Source organism: Hippocampus bargibanti, linkage group LG17 (genome assembly GCF_051943395.1).
Source record: "Hippocampus bargibanti isolate YZ-2025 linkage group LG17, ASM5194339v1, whole genome shotgun sequence".
Classification (NCBI taxonomy): domain Eukaryota; kingdom Metazoa; phylum Chordata; class Actinopteri; order Syngnathiformes; family Syngnathidae; genus Hippocampus; species Hippocampus bargibanti.
Genome location: NC_142750.1, coordinates 10,220,467 through 10,243,469, shown reverse-complemented (window position 1 = coordinate 10,243,469; position 23,003 = coordinate 10,220,467). Strand labels below are relative to the sequence as shown.

Here is a 23,003-nt window from a genome sequence, read left to right as displayed (position 1 = left end):
AGTAAAATATTTAGTAATTATTGTTTTAGGAGGATCTGAAATATAACACTCAAACTTCAATCAATGTTGTGCCAACATTGAATGGTGTAATTAACTCGTTCGGTGCCATTCCAGAATTTATTCGGGAAGTGAAAGTGCGATGGGGGGCGCCATTCCCGAATTTGTTCCGCTTTTGGTTTTTCTTGCAATGGTTGGCGAAAAAGCACTGGTCAGACCTCTGGCTTTGACGGTCTGCAAGGTGGACCACAAAAAAGCAGGCAGGACGGAGGAGCAGGATGTATTTGACTAATGGTATTTAAAAAAAGTCAGCAGGGACAAAAGCTCAAACAAAAAAGTCATCAGAACAGAAAAGTCCAAAGTAGCAAACAAAACCATGAGTAAAACATGACAGGATGAAACAAACAATATCCCGACACTGAATGGTCGTGCCGGGAGTCCTTTTAACTGCCACTGATGAAAAACAACACCACCGGTGCAGCTGAAGGTGGGGCCCGACAGGTCACAAACTTAAACGTGACACTGGCAATGTTTTTTCCCTTCCACGAGGGGGCAGCATTTGCCTTTTGTCCATGTTAGCGCTTTGTTACAGCTTCATCTATTGTTAAAGCGCTATATAAATCAATATGTATGTCAGTGTCTGAAACTCATGACAAAAAGTTAGCGGACACCCGGGCAGACAATTCTGAAAAATTGCCTGCCTGGCCATAAAGTTGCCTGCCCCATTTTTCACAACTTGAAACACAATAAAACAACTAATCGCAAAAAAAACATTGTTGCGAAGTATAAAGGTTTTTTTAAAATTAAGGAAGTACCTACCACAAATGCTCCCTTGCTTAATTTATGGTAAATATCACTTGCTGAAGATTTTGTTCCAGTTGTTGTTTCTCGTCATGGTGCACAATGCAATTTTTGCGTTGCGTTGTCTGCTCAAAGCCACATGGACTGCTCTTTCTAAGCGCCTTTCAAGACTCTCAAGTACACTTTAGTCACGGTATAGTCCGAAGCACAAAACAGGCTTCTGATTGGCTGCCGTACCGAGTATGCAAATTGCAAAACAAACGCTCAACAGCACGTTATTTCACACACTGTATGTATTGTATTGTATTTTGTACAGCCGTCCCCATTTCGAGATCAGATAACTTCAGACCCATATAACTTAGGAATTAAAACTTTTTTTCTGATGAAAGAAGTATAAGGTTTCTAACGCTGTACAGGTAACATCCGACCAGCTCGACTTACGAGCACCTGTACTTACGACCACGACCTGAAGACTCGATTTTTAAAAATTTAATTCAACGCCTGGCACCGCACCGCGGTTGCAGGCCGGCAACATGTATGACAATTTTGGCCAGCCAGCCAGTATCTCACTCTCGCACAGCAATCAACCATATGATGGCACCAGAACGGGGGAGTTTGCGAGTCATTTAGCCTCCGAGTCTCTATTCAACATTTTGAATGGATTTCGACTTACGACCATTTTGAATTACGACCGTTTGGTCGGAACGGAACTCAGTTGTAAGTCATATTTTAGCTGTATTGGGTGTTACCAATATTCTGTGGGTCCTGGAATTTGAGTGAAAATGACAAAAACGCTGACAGTGGAGTGGACACATTTTTTGCATATCGTCTGGCAGTGAATGAGTTAAATATGGCTTATTGTCCATGTCCCAATACTTGTGTCCACACGGTCCAAGCTGTGTGGCTTGGGCAACTGTCTAGGTGTCTAGGATACTTAATTTTTGATTTTGGTGACCAGAACAGATGCTCGAACTAAAGCAATCAGAGCAGTCAAGTATTGCCAGGCGGAGGATATGAAAAGTAGTGATGGCGACACCCACCGTAGGTGCCTCCTTCTGGTGTTTGTCCGTTTGAATGCTGTTGCCGTTGGTGGCATTTCTGTCGCCAGCTGGTTCACGAGGAAACTTGAAGTGGCATTTTGCGCGTGACAATGTGACACTCCCTCAGCGGCGTGTGAATGCGTCACGGCGGGCAGCCATTGTTCTCCACTCTGATTCATCAGCTTCTCATCCACACGCCATCGTTTCGTTTTCTTCTTGTTCATTGTGTTTGTGTCGTTACAGCGCAGCACTCCATCGACGAATCGGCGCAGATGTCTTGGCAGAACGAGCTGGACCTCCCCGTTTCATACGGTACGTACAAGTATTATTTCTGCAAATGATCATGAATCATGAAACCGAATTACACCTGTATTCCAAACCCCTCTTTTTCTTTTGGAAAGTCCACCGAGCTTAATGCTAACAAACAATGCAAAGCACCATAAACAGGCTAAACAAGCGACAATTGAGATTCTTCAAGCTGTGTATTTTTTAACACCAACAGGGATGCATCGAACAAGCCTCACAGGCATGTCATTTTCTATCCTCTGCAAAAGAACAACTCATATTATAGCATCTTACTGAATTGTGTCCACTCTCTCCATCCGAATACAGTGATACCTTGGCTTACGAACTTAATTGGTTCCCTGAATGTGTGTGTACGGTGAAAAGTGTGTATTCCAAACATAAATTTCCCATAGGAAACCATTAAAATTAGAATAACCCGTTCCCAGGTCCCCATAAAACATAACTTTCAACTAAATAAGCCTTAAAACTACACACAATATACCTTATTTTATGTATAATAAATGTGCTATGGTATTGTAATCAAACAAATGTACTGTACTGTATAATAAAGTCTTTTTATTTACCTTTGTGATGGTCGTTGATGGCATGATGGAATGGATAGCTTTTTGCATAAAGTGTCTCAAGGAGCTCTGGGTTGTAATATTGCACCATCAACAGATGCAGGCAGACACACTAGAAACTTCATTAATAGCTGGTTCCCTTGCTTGTATATTCTTTTCAAATTGTACAGATGGCTCGTGCGGGTTGTTTGTGGCGCCTGATTGATGGGATATTTTAACCTTGCAGTCTACACTCGGCCTTTGAACTATCAATAAAGTTGAAACGGGTCTAAATTTAACTGCGTTTTCTATCCATTTTCTCACCATTTCACTTTTGTTTTATGTTTAAGTTTTCACTTTTGTTTTGTTTTTTTGTTTCAAGCTCTGTCGTCTCCCTTGTGTGTGTGTGTGTGTGTGTGTGTGTGTGTGTGTGTGTGTGTGTGTGTGTGTGTGTGTGTGTGTGTGTGTGTGTGTGTGTGTGTGTGTGTGTGTGTGTGTGTGTGCGCGTGTGTTTCCGTTTCTGTAACACTTCCCCCTGCTCACTGTTGCGTGTTTCCTGCTGCGTGTCTCCCCTCCCTCCTCTACCACTGATTTTGACCAATCACATGTGGCTTTAACCGAAGACTGGGGGCCGGGAATGGAGGGGAAAAAAAAGCCGTTTCCAGAACCTTCTTAGTAGCTACAAGAACCAGCTCTTTGTGGCGCTCCGTGTATTTCCTGATAAATTGTTCGTATGCCAAGATTTTAATCTCATAAATTTAATGTTCGTAAGCCGAAAAGTTCATTGGCTAAAGCGTTCGTAAGATGAGGTATCACTGTATTTTCTAATTTGCACACAAATAATCATCTCATAGCCCAAAACACAATCTGCCTTCTAAACAATACAAGTTAGTTGCCATCAATAAGCAGTGCTGCGCCATGACTTTGACTCAAGTAACAAATGAAATTAGCATTTGTAATGGCCACACACACACACACACACACACACACACACACACACACACACACACACACACACACACACACACACACACAACACACACATGTATGTCTGAAAATGTCAAAGCTGCTCCATAGAGAGTGTAACTCATGTGACATTTTAAAACAATTAACTCACTTTTAATAAATGAAGTCCATGTTTGGAGTAAGCACAATGTTGCTGGCTGGTTGCCCTCTTCCACCGGACGTTCTTGCTCAGAATCATGTTTCTTGGCCAAGTTTTTGACAAATCCTTTTTTTCTCGAAATATATGCAATTAAGAAATGCCAAGTCACCCACGTAGTGACCAGATCATAACTTGGGATCATTTTTAGATCGCATCAAAATCAGGTCTTTACTGAATTTGATCATATTTTATTATGATGGTGGTGTTTTGTGTTTGGCATGCAGTATAAGCAGTCGTAGATGTTGTCATGCAAAAGTTTCTAAATTGTGTGTGTGCGTGCGTGTGTGTGCGTGTGTGTGCGTGTGTGCGTGTGTGTGTGTGTGTGTGTGTGTGTGTGCATGCGTGTGTGTGTGTGTGTGTGTGTATGTTGTTTGCGTGCCTGCGTGGCATACAAATGGACCACATGAATGTCAAGCAGCAAAATCATAAGCGGCACGTGATGAGCCGGGAGCCAGAGTGTAAAGACGTTGCCATGGCAACACAGAAACATGTATGTGCAGTCATCTCGTATATTTCAGGTCGGATTTAAGTGTGGCATGGAATGGTCACCATTACGATCCAAAAGCGAAGCGATGCCCCAATGTCACGTTTGGCGCCTTTTGAGTCCTGCGGCACGTCAAGTTATGTGATGAGAGACTGCGATGCAAGGACATGTATGTGCAACCACATGCTTATATGTTGTCAGCTCCACTATTGGTCATTTTGAGACGGAAAGGCAAAAGTATTCCCACACCGATGGGATGTCACTAAAGTTCGGGATATCTTGAGGAAATGTGGTATTTGGAACAAGCAAAAGTAAGTAAGTATGTGGAACTGTCGCAGCTTGGAATTGAAGCGAATTTACGTGAGACAGGAGATATAAGACAATCTCTTTCGTCAATGGACGCTTCAGATTCGTGTTTGCTTTCGACATTTATCTTGTAGCAGACGTGCATATGTCACCATGACGTCCCTGATCCATTGGTGAAAGGGACGCTTTCATCCTCTCCTCTTTTATCTAGAACTGTTTCATATTACAAAGAGGGTGCAGAAAGTGCTTAAGATTGAATGATGTGTCTTTGTGATGTCATTTTTTTTCTTTTGACTTCAAGGTGGCGCTATGAGAGTGGCTGCCTTTACAGCAGCTCTTGTATTTTGTTTTTCTACTTCTTCCTTTCCTCTTCTTTCCATCACTTTGCTGCTGTGCAATGTCAAATTTTCCACTGCAGGACGAATAAAGCCTAATCGAATCCAATCCAAGTTTAGAGAAAAAAGATGTAGGATTCAATCGTTTGGAGTTTGGACAAAGCTATTTGGAGTCATACGGGCATCAAACTTGCTGCCGTAAAAGATCCAGAAAGGAAGGAAATGCCCAAACGGGACTGTGAAGTTTGGTTTATCACATTATTATCTGAAGAGGCTGAAAAGCAAAGGCCAATAAATGTCTTTCTCTTCTGTCTTTGATGTTCCAATTTTGCACAAAGGGGCTATCGTCAGTGGGTGTACTACGACTGCAATCAAACCCCTCACACACATAAACACACACCTGTATGCACGAGAAATGTGCACACAAAGGATGCTGATGATTGCGCCCCAAGTTAAAGTCACCAGCAGGTTGGCGTCATTAGTCATGTTTGCTGTGAATGAAGCCGCTGCCCACTCGCTTCCTGTGACCCTTCAATCCCACATCACCACGCACACACATAACACGCTTCATCTCCGCAGAACGAGAAGGAACATGACCGTATACATGTTCCATACTCTGCTCCTTTTTTTCACAATCATGTTTTTTAATGAGTAATGAAAAAAACATGAGGAATGCCTTGGATGGTGGAATGGACTGTCTATATCGAACCCCGCATTATTTTTACAATTCAGTGAGTGATTCATCTGTCTCTTGTGCCTGCTTTGAATTTGGTAGCAATCTGACATTTTAAGATCTGGTGTGTCTTTGAAGGTCCCCTGCAAATAGTCCAAATTAGCCTCATGTGGCTACTTTAACTCATTCACTGCCGGACGATGTGCACAAATGTGTCCACTCCAGTGCCAGAGTTTTTGGCATCTTCACTCAAATTGCAGGACCCACAGAATATTGAGGTTTTTTTACTACATAAACATTCACTACAGCGTTAGAAACCTTACAATTCTTTCATCAGAAAAAAAGAGTTAATTCCTTAGTTATATGGGTCTGGAGTTATTTATGCTTGAAATGGGGCTGGCTGGACAAAATACAATACAATACATATTGATTTATATAGCGCTTTATCAGCTTTAGCTGTAACAAAGCACTAACATGGAAAAAAGGCAAATGCTGGAAGGGAAAATCATTGCTAGAGGTCTGACCAGCGCTTTATCGGCAGACCCCGCAAAAAAAAAAAAAAAAAAAACAAAATGACGCTCCATGTCACACTTTTCAATTTCAGAATAAATTCGAGAATAACAGCGAATGAGTTAAACAGTCACAGTGGACTTCCTGGCTTTTGTCGGCTTTTCTCTGGGTTCAACTGTAGACAGAGATATCTGCAAAAATGTAGGTCGCCAAGTGCAACTGGTTGCAGGAGTAGAATTTTCAAAATAATTTGATTGAATTTGATTGACTGACATCAGAAAAACGTTTTATAGCATTTAAAATACCTAAAACACACAGGCTGATATTTTTTGTCAAATTCAAAACACCAATAAAAATGACTTAAAGTGTGCTAAAACCGCAATAAATTGAGCTGTGAATTGTGGATTATCAGAAAGTCCCGCCCCCAGTTCGTGACGTGACGCCAAGACGTCTTGCCTTGCTCGAGAATCAAAACAATGGCTTCAGATTCGCAGAAGATGCTTTGCAAATTTCCCCATTGTGGGACGAATAAAGGTTTTCTGATTCTGATTCTGATTCTTGTTACTCATCCAGTTATGAATATGTTTCAAATAGTTCTGAAGAGGAAAGCATACATGTTAGCAATCGATTAAAGGAGTCCTCCCATATCAATTCGAGCTGTCAATGACAGCAATGTAGTGTCCCAGAAAATGCAGAAGATGGCGCCCAAGGTCCGTTGGAAATGGGCTGATTTGTCTGATGGGAATTTGTGTCAACTAGTATCAAAAATAGTCTTGATGCAACACACAACAATTCGCCACCGCATTATTTATGTTTTTTCCTTCTAATTTTGCCATCAACACAGATCAACACGAAGTTTTCAGAACAAACAAAAGTACCCAAAATGCATTGTGTGTCACTTTCTCGGTCAGGGGCCGTCCAAACGTGACGTCACATGGGGATCGTCATCAACTCGAAAGCAAGACTTCCTTAATATTCAGCGCGAGTCTTAAAACATAAAATATAGCTATATGCGGTGGAATCTTTGTAAAATACGCTCAGTCGAAGACATTTGAAGTGCTTTTACAAATTATGGACAGAACTTGTCCAGAGCCGTCAGTTGTCCTTTGAATTGCCACTTCTGGTGAAAATGGTAGACTCTTTGTGTCTTTTCAGGCTTGGCTTTCACATTTTTTGTGGGTTGTCTGGTGCTCAATGTCCTCAAGAGCTGAATTTTACAGTGAATGGAAGTAACGCCTAGAAAGGACCAAACTGGCCCTAAGTGGCAGCAAAAGTATACACTTTCTGTTCTTGGCATGCGTGCCTTCTTAGTTTTTTGTTTGTGGATATACTTGTGAAAAACGTATTTACCAAATGTCATCGTGCTTAATTTTCAGGGACCCCGCCCCCATACAAAGATAACCTTGGGCATCATTACAGAATGACCTCCCATTGAACACTTAAAACCCGTCTCAAAATTCACTTGTACTCTTTGGCATTCTGCTCAGTATTATTCCGATTTTATCATGGTTTTACTCCCTGGTGCTTTCTACTATCTTTGTGACTGCTTTATTTCCTTTATATGATAGCTGTCCATGTTAAGTACTTTGTTACAGCTTCAGCTATATACATCATGTATTGTGTGTGTTTAAAAACAATCAAATGATATCTTTCAATGACCAAAATGAACCAAAATAACTAACTCAGCACACACAGCCCTGTGTCTTTCCTAGAATAGTGGCGTGTATATTTCTTGTGGGTCTAATCCTGATAGTCTGACCTCAAATCCACGTCGCTCAGTCAAACTGGCTCTGAGGGCGGATTTTTTTTCCAAAATTAAATTTGTGCTGGCCTTCAAGTCACTTGTTTCTGTCCAGAAGCACGCAAGAACAACACACACACACACACACAAAGAATCCACAATGAATCAGTGCTGGTGCCGCCGACTGTGAAATTAATTGAAGTTGTGATCTGGGGGCTGCAGAGTATCATCAACATCATCACCCGTCAGCCCGAGGAGACGAGCCAGATGAACCGACGACAACAAGAATAACAACAAACAGCACTGATTGCATTTAGAGCGGCTTGACTGAATGCAAAGAAAACTCGCCGATTAGCAATTTGAATTTTGCTTTTTTTTTTTTGTCCTCACCAGTTTTTTATTGTCAAGCTTGATCCAATTCATTTTGGTGCTGTTATTATTGACATTCAGCTTGTGGTGCTTGGAAAGATGCATTCCTGAGCCTGCTTTTCCCCAAAAACTTTTTTTTCCGGGATATGTTGGTCTCCCATGCAGCGAAGCTTTATTTGAGCCTGTGGTGTCCCTGAAGCACACAATCTGTGCCGGCCCACATGAGGACACTTTTCTTTCCTTTCTCTTTCTCTTCACTTTCCCGCTGTTGCTACCTTTTTTGGGTCACGCACTATCACGCACTATACTTTTTTGGGCCAGCACTATGAAGCGTACCTGTGTTAATGTGTACTGTATACAGTACAGCATTCTACTGTAACTGGCGCAGCAGTCCCTCATTTATCATGGTGCTTATGTTCCCAAATCCCCCTACGATACACATTTTGCAACATAGCCATCACACAGTTATTTTGTTATAATTTTTTTATGCAGAATAGCAATTAAAAAAAAACGCAACAGTCCGCAACTGTGTCTAGTACACTGTAGTATCTGTGACTATGTCACAGGGTTACTTTAGTTGTCTGTTGTGAGCTCACGTTGAGTGTCTGCCCTTGAAATGGCTCAGCCCTTGAACTAGGTTGAGTGGCTGTGGGCAAGGGCCATTTTTTATTTATTTAAACTTATTCACTACCAGACGCAAAAATGTGTCCACTCCATTGCCGTGGTTTTTGTCATTTTTACACAAATTCCAGGATCCACAGAATATTGAGTTTTAGGACTACATAAACATTTAGTGCAGCATAAATAACCCTAGAATCTCTTCGAAAGGATACATGGGCGACATGATTCAGACTCATCAGATTCATCGCTTCTCGTGTGTCACAACACTCGGCCAATCGGCTGCAATTGTGTCAAGTTGAGACAGAATCAAAACGTGAACTCGAGTCTCAAGTTGCCGTTTACTGATATTCTTTAGCAACGTAAGCCAAAGCTGATTTGAAAATATCAAGCGATGTTAACGGATTAATCACAAGGCTGTGAGCGCTCGCTCACGTAAAACAAACGAGTCGACTCGTCCGTCATGCATTCCGAACTGTAATATTCAATAAACACCCAATCCATCAGGCTGTGAGCTTAATGTGACCTTGGGAATCAATTCAATTCAAAGGCTTTTAAGCTCTTCACGTCTGTGAGACGCATGCGAACAAGCTAATTAGCGTTAGACTAGGCACTCGTGAAACCGAATGCGCACCTCATGTATGCTATATTTTGTTTTTACAAAAGACAAAAAAATTCAAGTGTTTATGTTTTATTTTATTAGTTGCCTTGTTTTTGTGTGTATATATATATATAAACGAATGTTGAGCGCATCTGGCAACGCAGCCTCAACACTACATATGGTCCTTTGCAGATCTCACCGTGGCAGTCCCAGCTGTAGAATAAAAAAAAAAGGCTCTGGCGGTCGCGGTCGTAAGTGCAGGTGGTCGTCACTCGCACCGGTCGTACATCGGATGTTACCTGTATGTTGTGTTGATTTAATAGCAGTTTGGTCAAACACCAATGGCTGAAAGGGGACAGACAAGAAATTGATTTGGTTGGAGATTTACTGTTAAAGCTATTTTCAAGATGGGCTTTTGAAGAAAAAAATGAACATCAAAAGTTATTTCCTGGCTAATAGTACCCTCTAGTGGACTTGTAGTAAATCACACCACACTTTTTTCAGTCTGGATTGATTCAAACGCACTACTGAAGGCCTCTCGATGAAATCCATGGCCCGTCACTCGTTTTAGAGTTTGTGAGTCGTTACTATCATCCTCTGAGCACAGTGCATTCCTTTTCTTTTCTTTTTTCTTTTTGCATTTGTTTGGCGCTTTCACTTTGTTTGGTTTGAGCTTTATTGAACACACGGAAAAGTTGCTTCTTCTAAAAGGCCAACACATTTGCTTCTCACACGGTCTCACATAAAGGCACACCTTGAAACAAGCTCTTTTCTCCCTTCTTCTGTGTTTGGTGCCAAAATCTGTCAAAGGTGTCCCTGTGAAGAGGCGACCGGCATCATGACAAGCGTGCGAAAAGCGACACGTGACTACAAAATGTATACTAAGGGCTGCTTTAACTAAATCACTGCCATTCACGAATGTATTCGGTAATTGAAAATATGACATAGAGCGCCATCCACGGATTAGTTCGAATTGTTGTTTTTTCGTGCTCTTGTGCCGATAAAGCGCTGGCCAGACCCCAGGCAATGTTTTTTCCCTTCCCCGAGGAGCAGCATTTCACTTTTTCCCATGTTAGTGCATTTTTCCAGTTTTAGTTGTTGTTAAAGTGCTATATAAACTAATGTGTATGTATTGTATTGTGTTGTATTTTGGACAGCAGCCCTGATTTGAAGCTCATATAACCCCAGACCCATATAATTTAGGAATTTCTTTCTGGCAAAAACCCTGGCACTGGAGTGGACACATTTTGCACATCTGGCAGCGAATGAGTTAATCCAAACACTTGGTCACATTCACTTGCTGTTGGTAACGTACTGCTTGGAAATTAGTTTTATGGCTTTTTTTGGGGGGAGGGGTCATACATCAACTAATTTTGCAAAACAAAAATGCATACCTTTTACATTATTGTTCATCGAGCTGTTTGGAAACATCTGATTTGTGCCAAAATTGTAGGATCGGGCCACCCCTCGAAGGTCATAATTCAATCAAAACAAAGTAATTTTATCTTGTTTTTAAACAACAAAATTTAATATCTCCAAACGTCACAATCCGGGTCATTAATCCATCAATCTTGATTTTATGATGTTCAATATAGATGGACCTTAAAATACAACTGACGCTTCCTGACAAATTGTGTCCATAATTTTTAAAATCACTTCAAATGACTTCTATTGGCGTATTTTACAAAGATTCCACTGCATATAGCTATATTTTACGTTTTAAGACTCGCGCTGAATATTCAGCAAGTCTTGTTTTCGAGTGGGTGTCGATTCCAGACGTGACGTCACGTCAGGAATGCCCCTGACCGAGAAAGCGACACACAATGCATTTTTGGTACTTAGTTTGGTCTGAAAACATCGTGTTGATGGCGAAATTAGAAGTAAAACACATCAATAACGTGATGGTGAATCGTTGTGTGTTGCACCAAGACTACTATTTGATACTAGTTGACACAAATTTCCAGCAAACGAATCATCCCATTTCCATCGGAGCCTGTGTGCCATCTCGTGCATTTTCAGGGAGCTACATTGGTGTCATTGATGGCTCGAATTGATATGGGAGGACGTCTTTAATCGATTGCAAACATTTATGCTTTCCTCTTAAGAACTACACCACGAACATGGGGGCAGGACCTTCTAAAACTGGCCACTTCCGGTTTCAAATTGAAGTACTTTTTAGACACTTTAAGTCATTTTTATTGGTGTTTTGCATTTGACTAAAAATATCAGCCTGCGTGTTTGGGGTATTTTAGATGCTATAAAACGTTTTTCTGATGTCAGTTATTAAACAAAAAAATGGTGTCGGTTGTCCTTTAATTTACCTGGAAATGTGTATGTTTTGGGTGGGGTGCCAATTTGAGTGTAATAAATCTATTCAATAAACGTCTTTGTTTTCTGTTGCATTTGTTCCGTTGAGAAAAAAAAGTGGACTTTGACACAGGAAGTGTGACACTCGCTGAATGGTGTCATTCTTCTCTTCTTTATTCTGTCGGTAAAAATGTCACACAAAGAAAAAGTGAAACGTGAGGAAGAGGGCACGCTGCAGGGAGAAAGCGAAGCAAATTAAATTCCCCGTAAGAGCACTTGACCTCCTTCCTGGAGGGGGGCGGTGCCTTTGGCAGCCATAAAACACTATCTTTGCCACTCATCGTCTCCTGGCCCACTTTGCCGTACCAAATTTTACTTATTCTTCCACTTCTGCCCATCTCTACTGCCTGGTTTGCCCTTGTGTACTTGTTGTGTTTCCCATTATTACTTCCTGTGCTGAATGTGTCTACTTCCTCCATTGCGAGGCTCAATTTCCTGTGTTTGGCATATGTATTTCTTTATTTGAACATTTTAGCTTTCCGTCGCTACGCTACGTATGTTACTGTTCCTGCATCAAGCGGTAATGTTAGTGTTATGCTAACAGTTGTTCCGGAAATGTGATTTTAAAGGACAACCGACGTCTCCAGACAAGTTGTGTCCATAATTTGTAAAATAGCTTCAAATGACTTCTACTGAGCGTATTTTACAAAGATTCCACCGCATATAGCTATATTTTACGTTTTAAGACTCGCGCTGAATATTCAGGAAGTCTTGTTTTTGAGTTGGTGACGAGTCCGTACGTGACGTCACTAAAGGACCCCCCTTGACCGTAAAAGAGACACATTGTAGCGGTCCTTCCATCACGTCAATGTATTTTGCTGTACTTGTTTGGTCTGGGGACCTCGTGTTGCACCCAAAAGCCGCCAGAAGGCCAGAAGAGGGCGTCCAAGCGGCATATAAGGAATTTAGCAGCCTGTGTAAACGGAGGTGGCCACAGGATGTCGCCATTTTGTGCCTCTTTTTTTGGGTGAGAGATTTTTCCCCAATGTTGCCTCAAAAATTCTTTAATCGATTGCAAACATTTATGCTTTCCTCTTCAGAACTATTTGAATCATATTCATAACTGGATGTGTAACAAGAAAGCATATTCTCCGAATCAATGCAAGACCTCTTGGTGTGATGTCACGAACTGGGGGCGGGACTTTCTGAAAATGCCCAATTCGCAGCTCAATTTTTTGCAGATTTTGGACACTTTAAGTCATTTTTATTGGTGTTTTGCATTTCAATAAAAATATCGTACTGCATGTTTTGGGTATTTTATATGCTATAAGACGGTTTTCTGGTGTCAGTTAAAAAACAAAAAAGTGACGTCGGTTGTCCTTTAAGGGAGCCATGATATTCAGCGTCATTTCCTGATGTCTCAGTAGCCGACATCAAGTTGTAAGCATTAGTGTTCTGTTTGAGTTCAGGTGCTTGTAAGCATCAAGAAAAGGAAGATGTCTACATAATTTGAAAACTGCAACGATCTCAGTATCTTCCACATTGATTCACCAGAGACAAGTTGCACGCTAGAAAAAAAAAGGTGATTGGGTGCACACTATTTGGGTCGTTGCGTCCTCACTGCAGAATAAAGTGAATGTGCTCCACTTCTGTCGAACTCGGTCCTCTTTCATTTGGGGGGGGCTTTTCAGCACTTAAGCGGCTCCTCGTGTGCTTTACTTACTTTGCCCTTGCATTGGTGGATGCTGACACTTAATGTGAGGATATTACAAACAGACACAGGTGGCGACAGCACTCACACCAGGTACCGAAGTGGAAAAAAAAGACTTGCTACAATAGGATGGAGTCAGTGGACCTTGTCCAACCGCATATTCATTCCCCCCTGGACGAAACGTTAATGTCTAAAATGCTGACATCCAAAGCAAAAACACCCCGAAGTGTAAAGGTCCACACTGGGCCCAATTATCTTTTTTGCACCCCGCCCCCCATGTCTCGTAGGAGTCATGGAAAAAAATTATGGCTACTCAATTCGACCATTTTTTTTCGTCATGCATTTTATTTACAAATATGTGAAAAATCTACTTTCATCCAGCAACAAAGTACTTGGATTCTGTGACTTCCCAAATCTGCCCACCGATCTCAAGAGGACCTCATGTTTGTTGGCCTTAAACCAGCCAACGGGGCGGGGGGATTGTAGTGCAGATGAGTGGTAGGCGCTGATGTTAGTTGACTTATTCTTTTTAGATCATTCACTGCCATCCCCCAATTTATTTGGGAATGGCTGGTGAAACTTCTGGCAATGTTTTTTCCCTTCCACGAGGGGGCAGCATTTGCCTTTTGTAGAGCCGCCCCCATTTGCACCTCATATTACTCCAGACCCATATAATTTAGGAATTAACTTTTTTTCTTATGAAAGAAGAGAGTTTCTAGTTTCTTATGCTGCATGGAATGTTTATGTCGTCCTAAGACTCAATATGCTGTGGGTCCAGCAATGTGAGTGAAAATGACAAAAACCCTGGCACTAGAGTGGTGGACACATTTTTGCACGTTTGGCAGTAAATTCGTTAAATGCTGCAACGTGCACATCCACGTGTACGGCACTTATATTTGAAGACGTCCCAAGATATTTTGACCTCTTTTTCACTTCATCTTCATCAATTTAACTTGTTTTCCATTTCCTTTCTATTTTCTTATGTCTACTTCCTGCATTGTCTTAACCACTTCCTGTTTTGCCTCCTTCCTTTTTTTTTCTTCTTCGATCTTTTTTTCCCGAGCGCAATCCCTTTTCTGGTGTTTCCCCAGCTTCAGCAGGATACAGACGCTCCCCTGCTTACAAACATTCGAGTTACGAACAATGGTACATACGAACATTTTTGGAGTAACATATGTAGTATTCTCTCCAGTTGTACATGTACGCACCTTTAATTGTTTATTTTTCAGTCCAACATAGAGTTGCTTGTTCCGTAGCCACAATGGGACACAAGCCAGTGTCTTCTTGTGCCGGCGCCAAGCCCGGAATAATGCAGAGGGTTGTGTCAGGAAGGGCATCTGACGTAAAAGCTTGGCCAAAACAAACGTGCGAATCAAACCTCTGAAGACGGAGGACACTGATTCGCTGTGGCGAACCCTTGAAGGGGAAAGCCGAAAGATAAGAAGTTTATTTTTCAGTACAAACCAGTACAGGTTACTTATACAAGCCTTAAAGGACAACTGACATCAGAAAAACGTTTTATAGCATCTAAAATACCCAAAACACGCAGTATGATATTTTTATTCAAATGCAAAACACCAATAAAAATGACTTAAAGTGTCCAAAATCTGAAAAAAAATGAGCTGCAAATTGGGCATTTTCAGAAAGTCCCGCCCCCAGTTCGTGACGTCATGCCAAGACGTCTTGCTATTCAGGAGGATCAAAACAATGGCTTCAGATTCGTAGAATATACTTTCTTGTTACACCCCCAGTTATGAATATGATTCAAATAGTTCTGAAGAGGAAAGCATACATGTTTGCAATTGAGTAAAGAATGTATTCCATGCCATTTTGAGGCAACATTGGGGAGAAACGAATCACCAGAAAAGACGCATAAAATGGCGACCTCCTGTGGCCACCTCTATTTCCACAGGCTAATAAATTCCTGATATGGAGCTTGGACACCCTCTTCTGGCGGCTTTTGGGTGCAACATGAGGTCCCCAGACCAAATAAGTACAGCAAAATACATTGACGTGGTGGAAGGACCGCTACAATGCGCAGGGGCCTTCCTTTCGTGATGTCACGTACGGACTCGTCACCAACTCAAAAACAAGATGTCCTGAATATTCAGCGCGAGTCTTAAAACGTAAACTATAGCTATATGCGGTGGAATCTTATTAAAATATTCTCAGTAGAAGTCATTTGAAGCCATTTTACAAATTATAGACACAACTTGTCCGGAGACGTCGGTTGTCCTTTAAACATATTTATATAAACCCCAAACATACAAACATACAAACCCTAAACATAAATTCCATACAAGGATGAAGCAACTTCCGAACAAATTCACCTTACGAACGACCGTTAGGAATGTATCATTCGGAAGTCGGGGAGTGTCTGTACTTGAACACACGCTCATTTTTCGGACCGAACTTTGATGTCAATATGACTTTTTCTTGGTCTTGTTCTTGCAGTGTCATTTTTTTCATTTTTTGTTTTCCTTTTTGGAGTGTCTGTAACTCTCTGCTGTTGTCACACATGCAAAAGCCAGACTCACCGGGTCATGAATGTAATGGATTGTTCCACGCTATGAAGATGTCTTTGATGAATATTCCAAGCCGATAGTCTAATTTTACAGCCAGTGTTGCTACTTCCTGCGTGTTGGAAGCGAATAACAAAGTCTTTTTACATATTTACAATGATGAATGTTTCGAGTCAGATTGTGTCGCACATTTTATTGATACTTTAGTTAATAATAACGTTTGATCTGGAACATGAGTGGAAGCCGTTTGGCACCGAGGGCTCATTAGCTCATCACTTGGCCCATTAACTCCGTTGCACCTTAGATTCCCTGTTGTGTGTGCGTGTCTGGCCTCCCTCTCAGGCTCCATGATGTATTTTACATGAAAAAAAAAATGAAGAGCTCGCAAGCTGGCTAGTGAGCGATGGTCTAATTAGCGGCAAGATGGACAAACGGGAACAACATGAAAGTGCAAAGTGGATGTTCAATGACAGCAGGAGTCTCAGCATCAAAGTCATACCTTTTTTTTTCCATTTCGAACATGACATTCAGACATTTTGTGCCTCCACGTCCTGTAATTGTAATGTGTACGTTGAGGCTGGTGCAGCAAGTGATTCTTGGCATTAATTGGGCTCATAAAGGATGGCGTACCACGTTACGTCATCAAACCAATTGGCCCATTATGTCATTTGAGGTTCTCTTTTTCTGGCGTGCATCCTGCAGACCTTTATCTGTCCTGTCATGATTCTCATGAAAAGTTTCCCAAGATGGCCGATTTGCTGTATCGTTTGGGCCAAAGTTGTTCATGCATCCGACCTCTGCGCCCATTTGTAAAAAAATATTATCTTAATACTAATAATAGTATTAATAATAGTAATTATTTAATAATAGTAATAATAATAGTGGTTCATCTTTTCGGTTCATCTTTTAATGAACCGAGCGGCCGCCAAGGATAGTAGCGTGTAAATAGGAACCTTTCCACTTCCTGTTGCACCTTTCCACTTCCTGTTGCATTCAAATCACATGCACATCACCTCCCTGCATCGTCTTTCCACTTTACATTGCGAGCAAAACAACAGATTAGATTACATGATTACATGTCATTCTAAGTGCCTTGCATGCTGGGTCCGAGAGGACAGTAATTTCATCAATGCTGTATGTCATGCATATTAGCATATTTGACAATAGAGCTGACTTTGACTTTTACTTTGACGAGATTAGATTAGATTAGATTAGATTAGATTAGATTAGATTAGAAGAGTCTCACACTAGAGAAATTTACATTTCAAAGCAGCAAAGTGATAAAAGAAAGAGGGAAGGAAAGAAGAAGTAGAAAAACAAAATGCAGGAGCTGCTGTCAAGGCAGCTACTCTCGCGTTGCCATCTTGAAGTCAAAACAACAACAAAAACAAAATAATGTGACACAACACAAAAGACACAGACAGTCATTCAATCGTAAGTACTTTCGCCCCCTTTGTTGTATGAAGCAGTTCGAGATGAAAGAGGAGAGGATCAAAGTGTCCTTTTTACCAGTTAATCAGGGACGTCATGGTGGAATGTGCACGTCTGCTACAAGCAAAATGTTGAAAACAAACACAAAGCTGTAGCATCCATTGACAAAAAGAGATTGTCTCACATCTCCTGTCCCACGTAAATCCGCTTCAATTCCAAGCCGCGACAGTTCCACATACTCATCGGCTCTCTGCGCTGATGCTCCTTTCTTGTCATGGCGGGCTCCTCAAGCCATGCATCCATCCAGCCGCAGACTGTCCAACAGCACCGACCTTTCCGCTGAACAAAGAGGGGCTGTGAAAATGCTTCCCATTTCAGGCGCAAAAATAAGCATAATCGCCCCAGAGCTGTCCAGCGATGACATTGTTACGCAATTATGTTGTTTTCCCCCTTTCATCGTCAAACTCGATTGCTTGCAGCAATTTTTGGCCAACTCGCTGTAATCAGCATCGTCGATGGACTTGAGGACCCTCGGCGAGGATAGTGGCAGCTTTGTGTGATGTTCCTTCTAACATAAGAAAGAAGACATCAGATAAATCTGTGATTATTCTCGCCGGACACTCCGCCGCTACTGATAACTTCTTTCTCTTGTCCAAAGAACGAAATATAACAATAAAAAAATGCTATCTTTTGTATCATCTTAATTTTATGGGTGTGTGTATTTTGCGTCCGCAGGAAACCACCATCACCGTGACTACCAGCACAGCCACGTGGACCTTACTGTTCTCACGCCAAAGCTGGGTATGATCAAAAACATATATACTATACTTTTTTTGTCTGCACCATGATGTTTGCAGATGACATTGTGATCTGTAGCGAGAACAGGGAACAGGTTGCGGAGAAACTAGAGATGTGGAGATATGCCCTGGAAAGGAGAGGAATGAAGATCAGTCGCAGCAAGACGGAATATATGTGTGTGAATGAGAGCGATCCAAGTGCAAGCGTGATGCTACAGGGAGAAGAGATAAAGAAGGTGGAGGATTTTAAGTACTTGGGGTCAACTGTCCAGAGCAATGGAGAGTGAGGAAAAGAGCAGCGTGTCCAGGCAGGCTGGAGCGGCTGGAGAAAAATGTTAGGTGTGATGTGTGATAGAAGGGTTTCAGCTAGGATGAAAGGAAAAGTGTATAAAACCGTGGTCAGACCAGCCATGATGTTTGGACTGGAGACAGTGCCACTGAAGAAAAGACAGGAAGCAGAGCTGGAGGTAGCAGAGCTGAAGATGTTGAGGTTTTCTTTGGGAGTGACCAGGTTGGATAGGATCAGGAATGAGTACATTAGAGGGACAACTCATACTAGAGGCGTTGGAGAGAAAGTCAGAGAGGCCAGACTGAGATGGTTTGGACATGTCCAGAGGAGAGAGAGTGACTATATCGGGAGAAGGATGCTGAGTCTTGAAATGCCAGGCAGGAGACCGAGAGGAAGACCGAAGAGGAGGTTTATGGATGTTGTCAAAGAGGACATGAAGGTAGCTGGTGTAAGAGAAGAGGATGCACAAAACCGGGATAGATGGAGGACACTGATTCGCTGTGGCGACCCCTGAGGGGAAAAGCTGAAAGGAAAAGAAGAAGATACTTTTTTTGTCTGCACTCTGAATGCTGAACTCATTCACTGTCATTCACAAATTTATTTGGGGATTGAAAAGTGATACAGTGATACCTCGGTTTATGAACCCCTCAGCTTACGAACTTTTTGGTTTTTCGAACGTTAAATGTATGAAAATTTTACCTTGGCATACAAACTATTTTTCGGGGGGGTTTACAGACAGATATAGAGTGACGCCATTCTCCAAAACAGAAAATGGCTGCCGACATGTTTTTTTTTGTCCTCTATTCCCCGCCCCCAGTCTTCGGTTGAAGCCACGTGATTGGTCAAGAACGCAGCAGTGAGGGGAGGTGGGTTAAAAATTAAAGAGACAGGCACACGACAGAGTGAGAGAGAGTGGAAAATAGAGGATAGTGGTTAGAAAACAGTGAAATTTGGACTCAACTTTGTTAGTTCAAAGGCAGTCTTTTCATGCTTCGGTGCCGATAAAGCGCTGGCCTTGGCCTCTGGCAGTGTTTTTCCCTTCCACAAGGGGCAGCATTTCCCTTTTCCCCATTTTAGCGTTTTGTTCGCGCTTCAGCTGTTGTTAAAGCGCTATATAAACCAATATGTCTGTATTGCATTGTATTTTGGACTGCCGCCCTCATTTCAAGCTCATATAACTCCAGACCAATGTCATTTAGGAATTAACTTTTTTTTTTGATGACAGAAGAGAGTCTAAGGTTCTAACGCTGTCTTGAATGTTTATATAGTCCTAAAACACAGTATTCTGTGGGTCCTGGAATTCGAGTTACAATGACAAAAACCCTGGCACTGCAGTGGACACATTTTTGCATGTCTGGTAGTGAATGAGTTAAATGGACGAGAATTCATCCAAAACGTCTTTCTTTATAGATATTGGCAATAATTGTACAGTATAGCTGGATGATTTTAGATGTCAATTTGGATGGATTATATATTTTTTGGGCAAAATTGGCATCCAATCAAATTGCTTTGAGTTCATCACTTCTGGGGCACAACTTGTGTTTTCTGTTTGCTAAAATGTGCTATGAAAAAAAAGAAGTGTGATGTCACGGCATCATCAAATGATCATAGCACTTAGCTTAGCATCCAAAGAAACTGCTCTCGACTTATCTGTTACCATCTGCTTGCTCCGATGTGTGATGTGTCCCTTGACACTTCTTCTTTGGCTTTTGTTAGCAAACAGACACATGCGATACGGTGAGTCCTCCTCGCCGCTGCCGCCATTTTGTCTATGTGTGTCTTTCTTATTCACAGACTCCGCCTACAGTCAGTCAACAAATCGCATGCTTGATTTCTACTTTGTTTTTCCCGGTCCTGTGAGATCACAGCAAAGAAACGCAAAGTAAAGTGTCACCTCTATGACCATTTTTTTTATTTATTTATGAGGATGCAATGAATTTTTGTGTACTTCACTCGACTATGTGATGAGACAGCAGGTTGTGCTTAAAGCTGCCCTGCTGTCGATCAATGTTTTGCCACGGGATTTTAACCATTCCGAAAACACTGATTGTTTCTGTCTTGAAATGTTTATTCTCTGTCTGCTCGGCAGAACGGGCGCCGCGGAGCAACAACATCCTGACAGCGGCGACTGAACCATACGACCTGTCGCTGTCCAGATCTTTCCAGAATCTGAGCCACCTCCCGCCCTCCTACGAGTTCGCCGTCTCTTCTGACTTGAGTAAACACAGAAACACACAAATCATAGATTCCCAATGCCGACACTACCCGCTCCCCCTGTTTTATTTGTTTTTGTGCGTCAGGTGACAAGGAAGTGGACGACTTTTACAGCCGGAAGCGCCACCATGCGGATTTGGGCGGCCGAGGCCACGCCCACATGGCCAAACTGAACGCCGAACCGCCATCGCATCATCATCATCATCATCAGCATCATCATCACCATCATCATCAACAACAACATCAGCGTCAGCGACCTCGCCGCGTCCAGCGCGCTATGTCACAGGACCACGTCCTCTCCCCGCCGAGGACACCTCGCCGCGGGGACCGCGGACTTCCTTTGTACGGCTCCGCCGCAACCTCCCACGGGAGCGGTCGCCATCCATCGGAGGAACTGCTGCTGTCGGCCGAGCGCCTGCGCTCCCAGGATCTTTTGCTATCTCCCGCCGTGCGCCGTGACAAGTTCCGGCAGAAAGCCATGGCCCGCGCCATGTCCCACGCCGACATGCTGATGCCCGTCACGCCGGTCCACGAGCGCCACCGGATGGGCAAAATGCTATCCGAGCCCGGCGATGCTTACAACACGCTCGGCGTAAACACGCATGTTAGCGCCGCCAAGAGGCAGGCCTTTGCCTCGCGCCGGACGCACACTGTGGACCACCTACAGTTCGGTGGGGGTCATCATCACGGGACCAACGAGGTCACCGTTTGACTCGGGGGACCCTCGCTCGTCCACTTCCAGTCGCCTCCTCTCCTGGCAGCAAACAGCACTACAAGGGCTTTCGCCGTGGCAAACGATCCGCCATTTTGGAACATTCACACCGTTGCACAAAGACGACGTGTCCGAGAGTTCACGCAGCCACGAAAAGCTAGTGATGATGTCATCATAAGCTAAACTGCTAATGCTAAATGCTAGAATAAAGTCTCCTTTACTCCTTCATTCTTCGCATTTCTGTGGTCAGAAAAATGCTAATGATGATGTCCTCGTTTGCAAAAAATGCTCATTCTAAAATTCTACGCTTGATAGTAGCGATGTCATCATTCACAAGAATGCTAAAATACCACTCACTTGGCAAAGTGATCGTAAGCTTTTGCGCTCATGCTAATGCGAGTGATATTGTCATTATTATCTAAGCTACTAAGCCACAATTTTGATGTTATTTTTACTCCAAAGCACACATTTGCTAGCCATGACGTCACTATTTGCTGATAATCATCTACGGTGAACAACATTGTTCCCACCATTCCTGCAGCGTGCGTATGCTAGAGACAGCACTAGCATTAGCAAAAAAAATGTTTCTCTAAAGGGAAGGTTTTGGGGATTATTAGCATTCTCTCTCTTAGGCAAATGATATCATTATTAGGTAAAATGCCAAATGATACAATAATCCAATTTTAGGGACATTATTGTTAGCCACCATAAATAAATAAATCACATTAGCAACACTCCAGAACCCAGTGATGTCATTATCATTGCCTCGTAGAATGATGCTAGTAATGTTCATGCTAAAAAGACTTGTACTGACATTGCCGATAAGATCCACATGGCAGATGACATCATCATTAGCATACACGCAGTTCTGCTCCAATATTGTAAATAAGTCTCTTGTCAATGTTTTTTGGCTTTAACTTTTTTTCCTTTCTCTTCCGCGGACTTTTGAATAAATACATAAATAGGATTTGTGATTGCATCACAGCCATCGTTTATTGACCTCGCTATGATTGGTTCAGTTCACGTCAGAGTTTGCGTAAAAAGTCCAAGAAATGGCAGCCAAATAGGCTCCTTCCCAATGTCCGCTGTTTTCTGCATCTAATTCGATGGGAGCTCCATATGTGTGTTAAGAACATTTGCTGATTTTATACTTATAGTGCGTGTGTGTGTGTGTGTGTGTGTGTGTGTGTGTGTGTGTGTGTGTGTGTGTGTGCGTGTGCGTGTGTGTGCGTGTGTGTGTGTGTGTGTGTGTGTGTGTGTGTGTGTGTGTGTGTGTGTGTGTGTGTGTGTGTGTGTGTGTGTGCGTGCGTGCGTGCGTGCGTGTGTGTGTGTGTGTGTGTGTGTGTGTGTGTGTGTGTGTGTGTGTGTGTGTGTGTGTGTGCGTGTGTGTGAGTGTGAGAAGAATCTTTTATTAAGTTACGTTTCTTCCTTTTGTTTCCAGCCAATCAGCAGGCAGAAAGTCTTCTGTTTCCATGTTGCTGTTAGCTTGATCTTAATTCTTCTCGAACAAACTTAAATAAATTCCACTTATTACG

The 23,003-nt window shown here is 42.4% G+C and overlaps 1 protein-coding gene across 2 annotated transcripts in view; it reads left to right on the top strand.

Annotated features, from left to right (window-relative positions):
• The window catches only part of shisa6a (shisa family member 6a), a 32,940-nt gene extending 10,262 nt beyond the window's left edge, over window positions 1-22,678 (top strand). The window contains exons 5-9 of one of the 2 annotated variants that reach the window (XM_089018568.1): window positions 2,082-2,150; window positions 18,192-18,257; window positions 20,259-20,279; window positions 20,632-20,760; window positions 20,843-22,678. In XM_089018568.1, coding sequence (XP_088874694.1) covers window positions 2,082-2,150; window positions 18,192-18,257; window positions 20,259-20,279; window positions 20,632-20,760; window positions 20,843-21,468 — 911 coding nt within the window. In that variant the 3' untranslated portion in view covers window positions 21,469-22,678. The remainder of the gene's footprint in view (window positions 1-2,081; window positions 2,151-18,191; window positions 18,258-20,258; window positions 20,280-20,631; window positions 20,761-20,842) is intronic. The other variant, XM_089018569.1, reaches the window with a different exon arrangement.
• The last annotated feature ends 325 nt before the right edge of the window (window positions 22,679-23,003 follow it).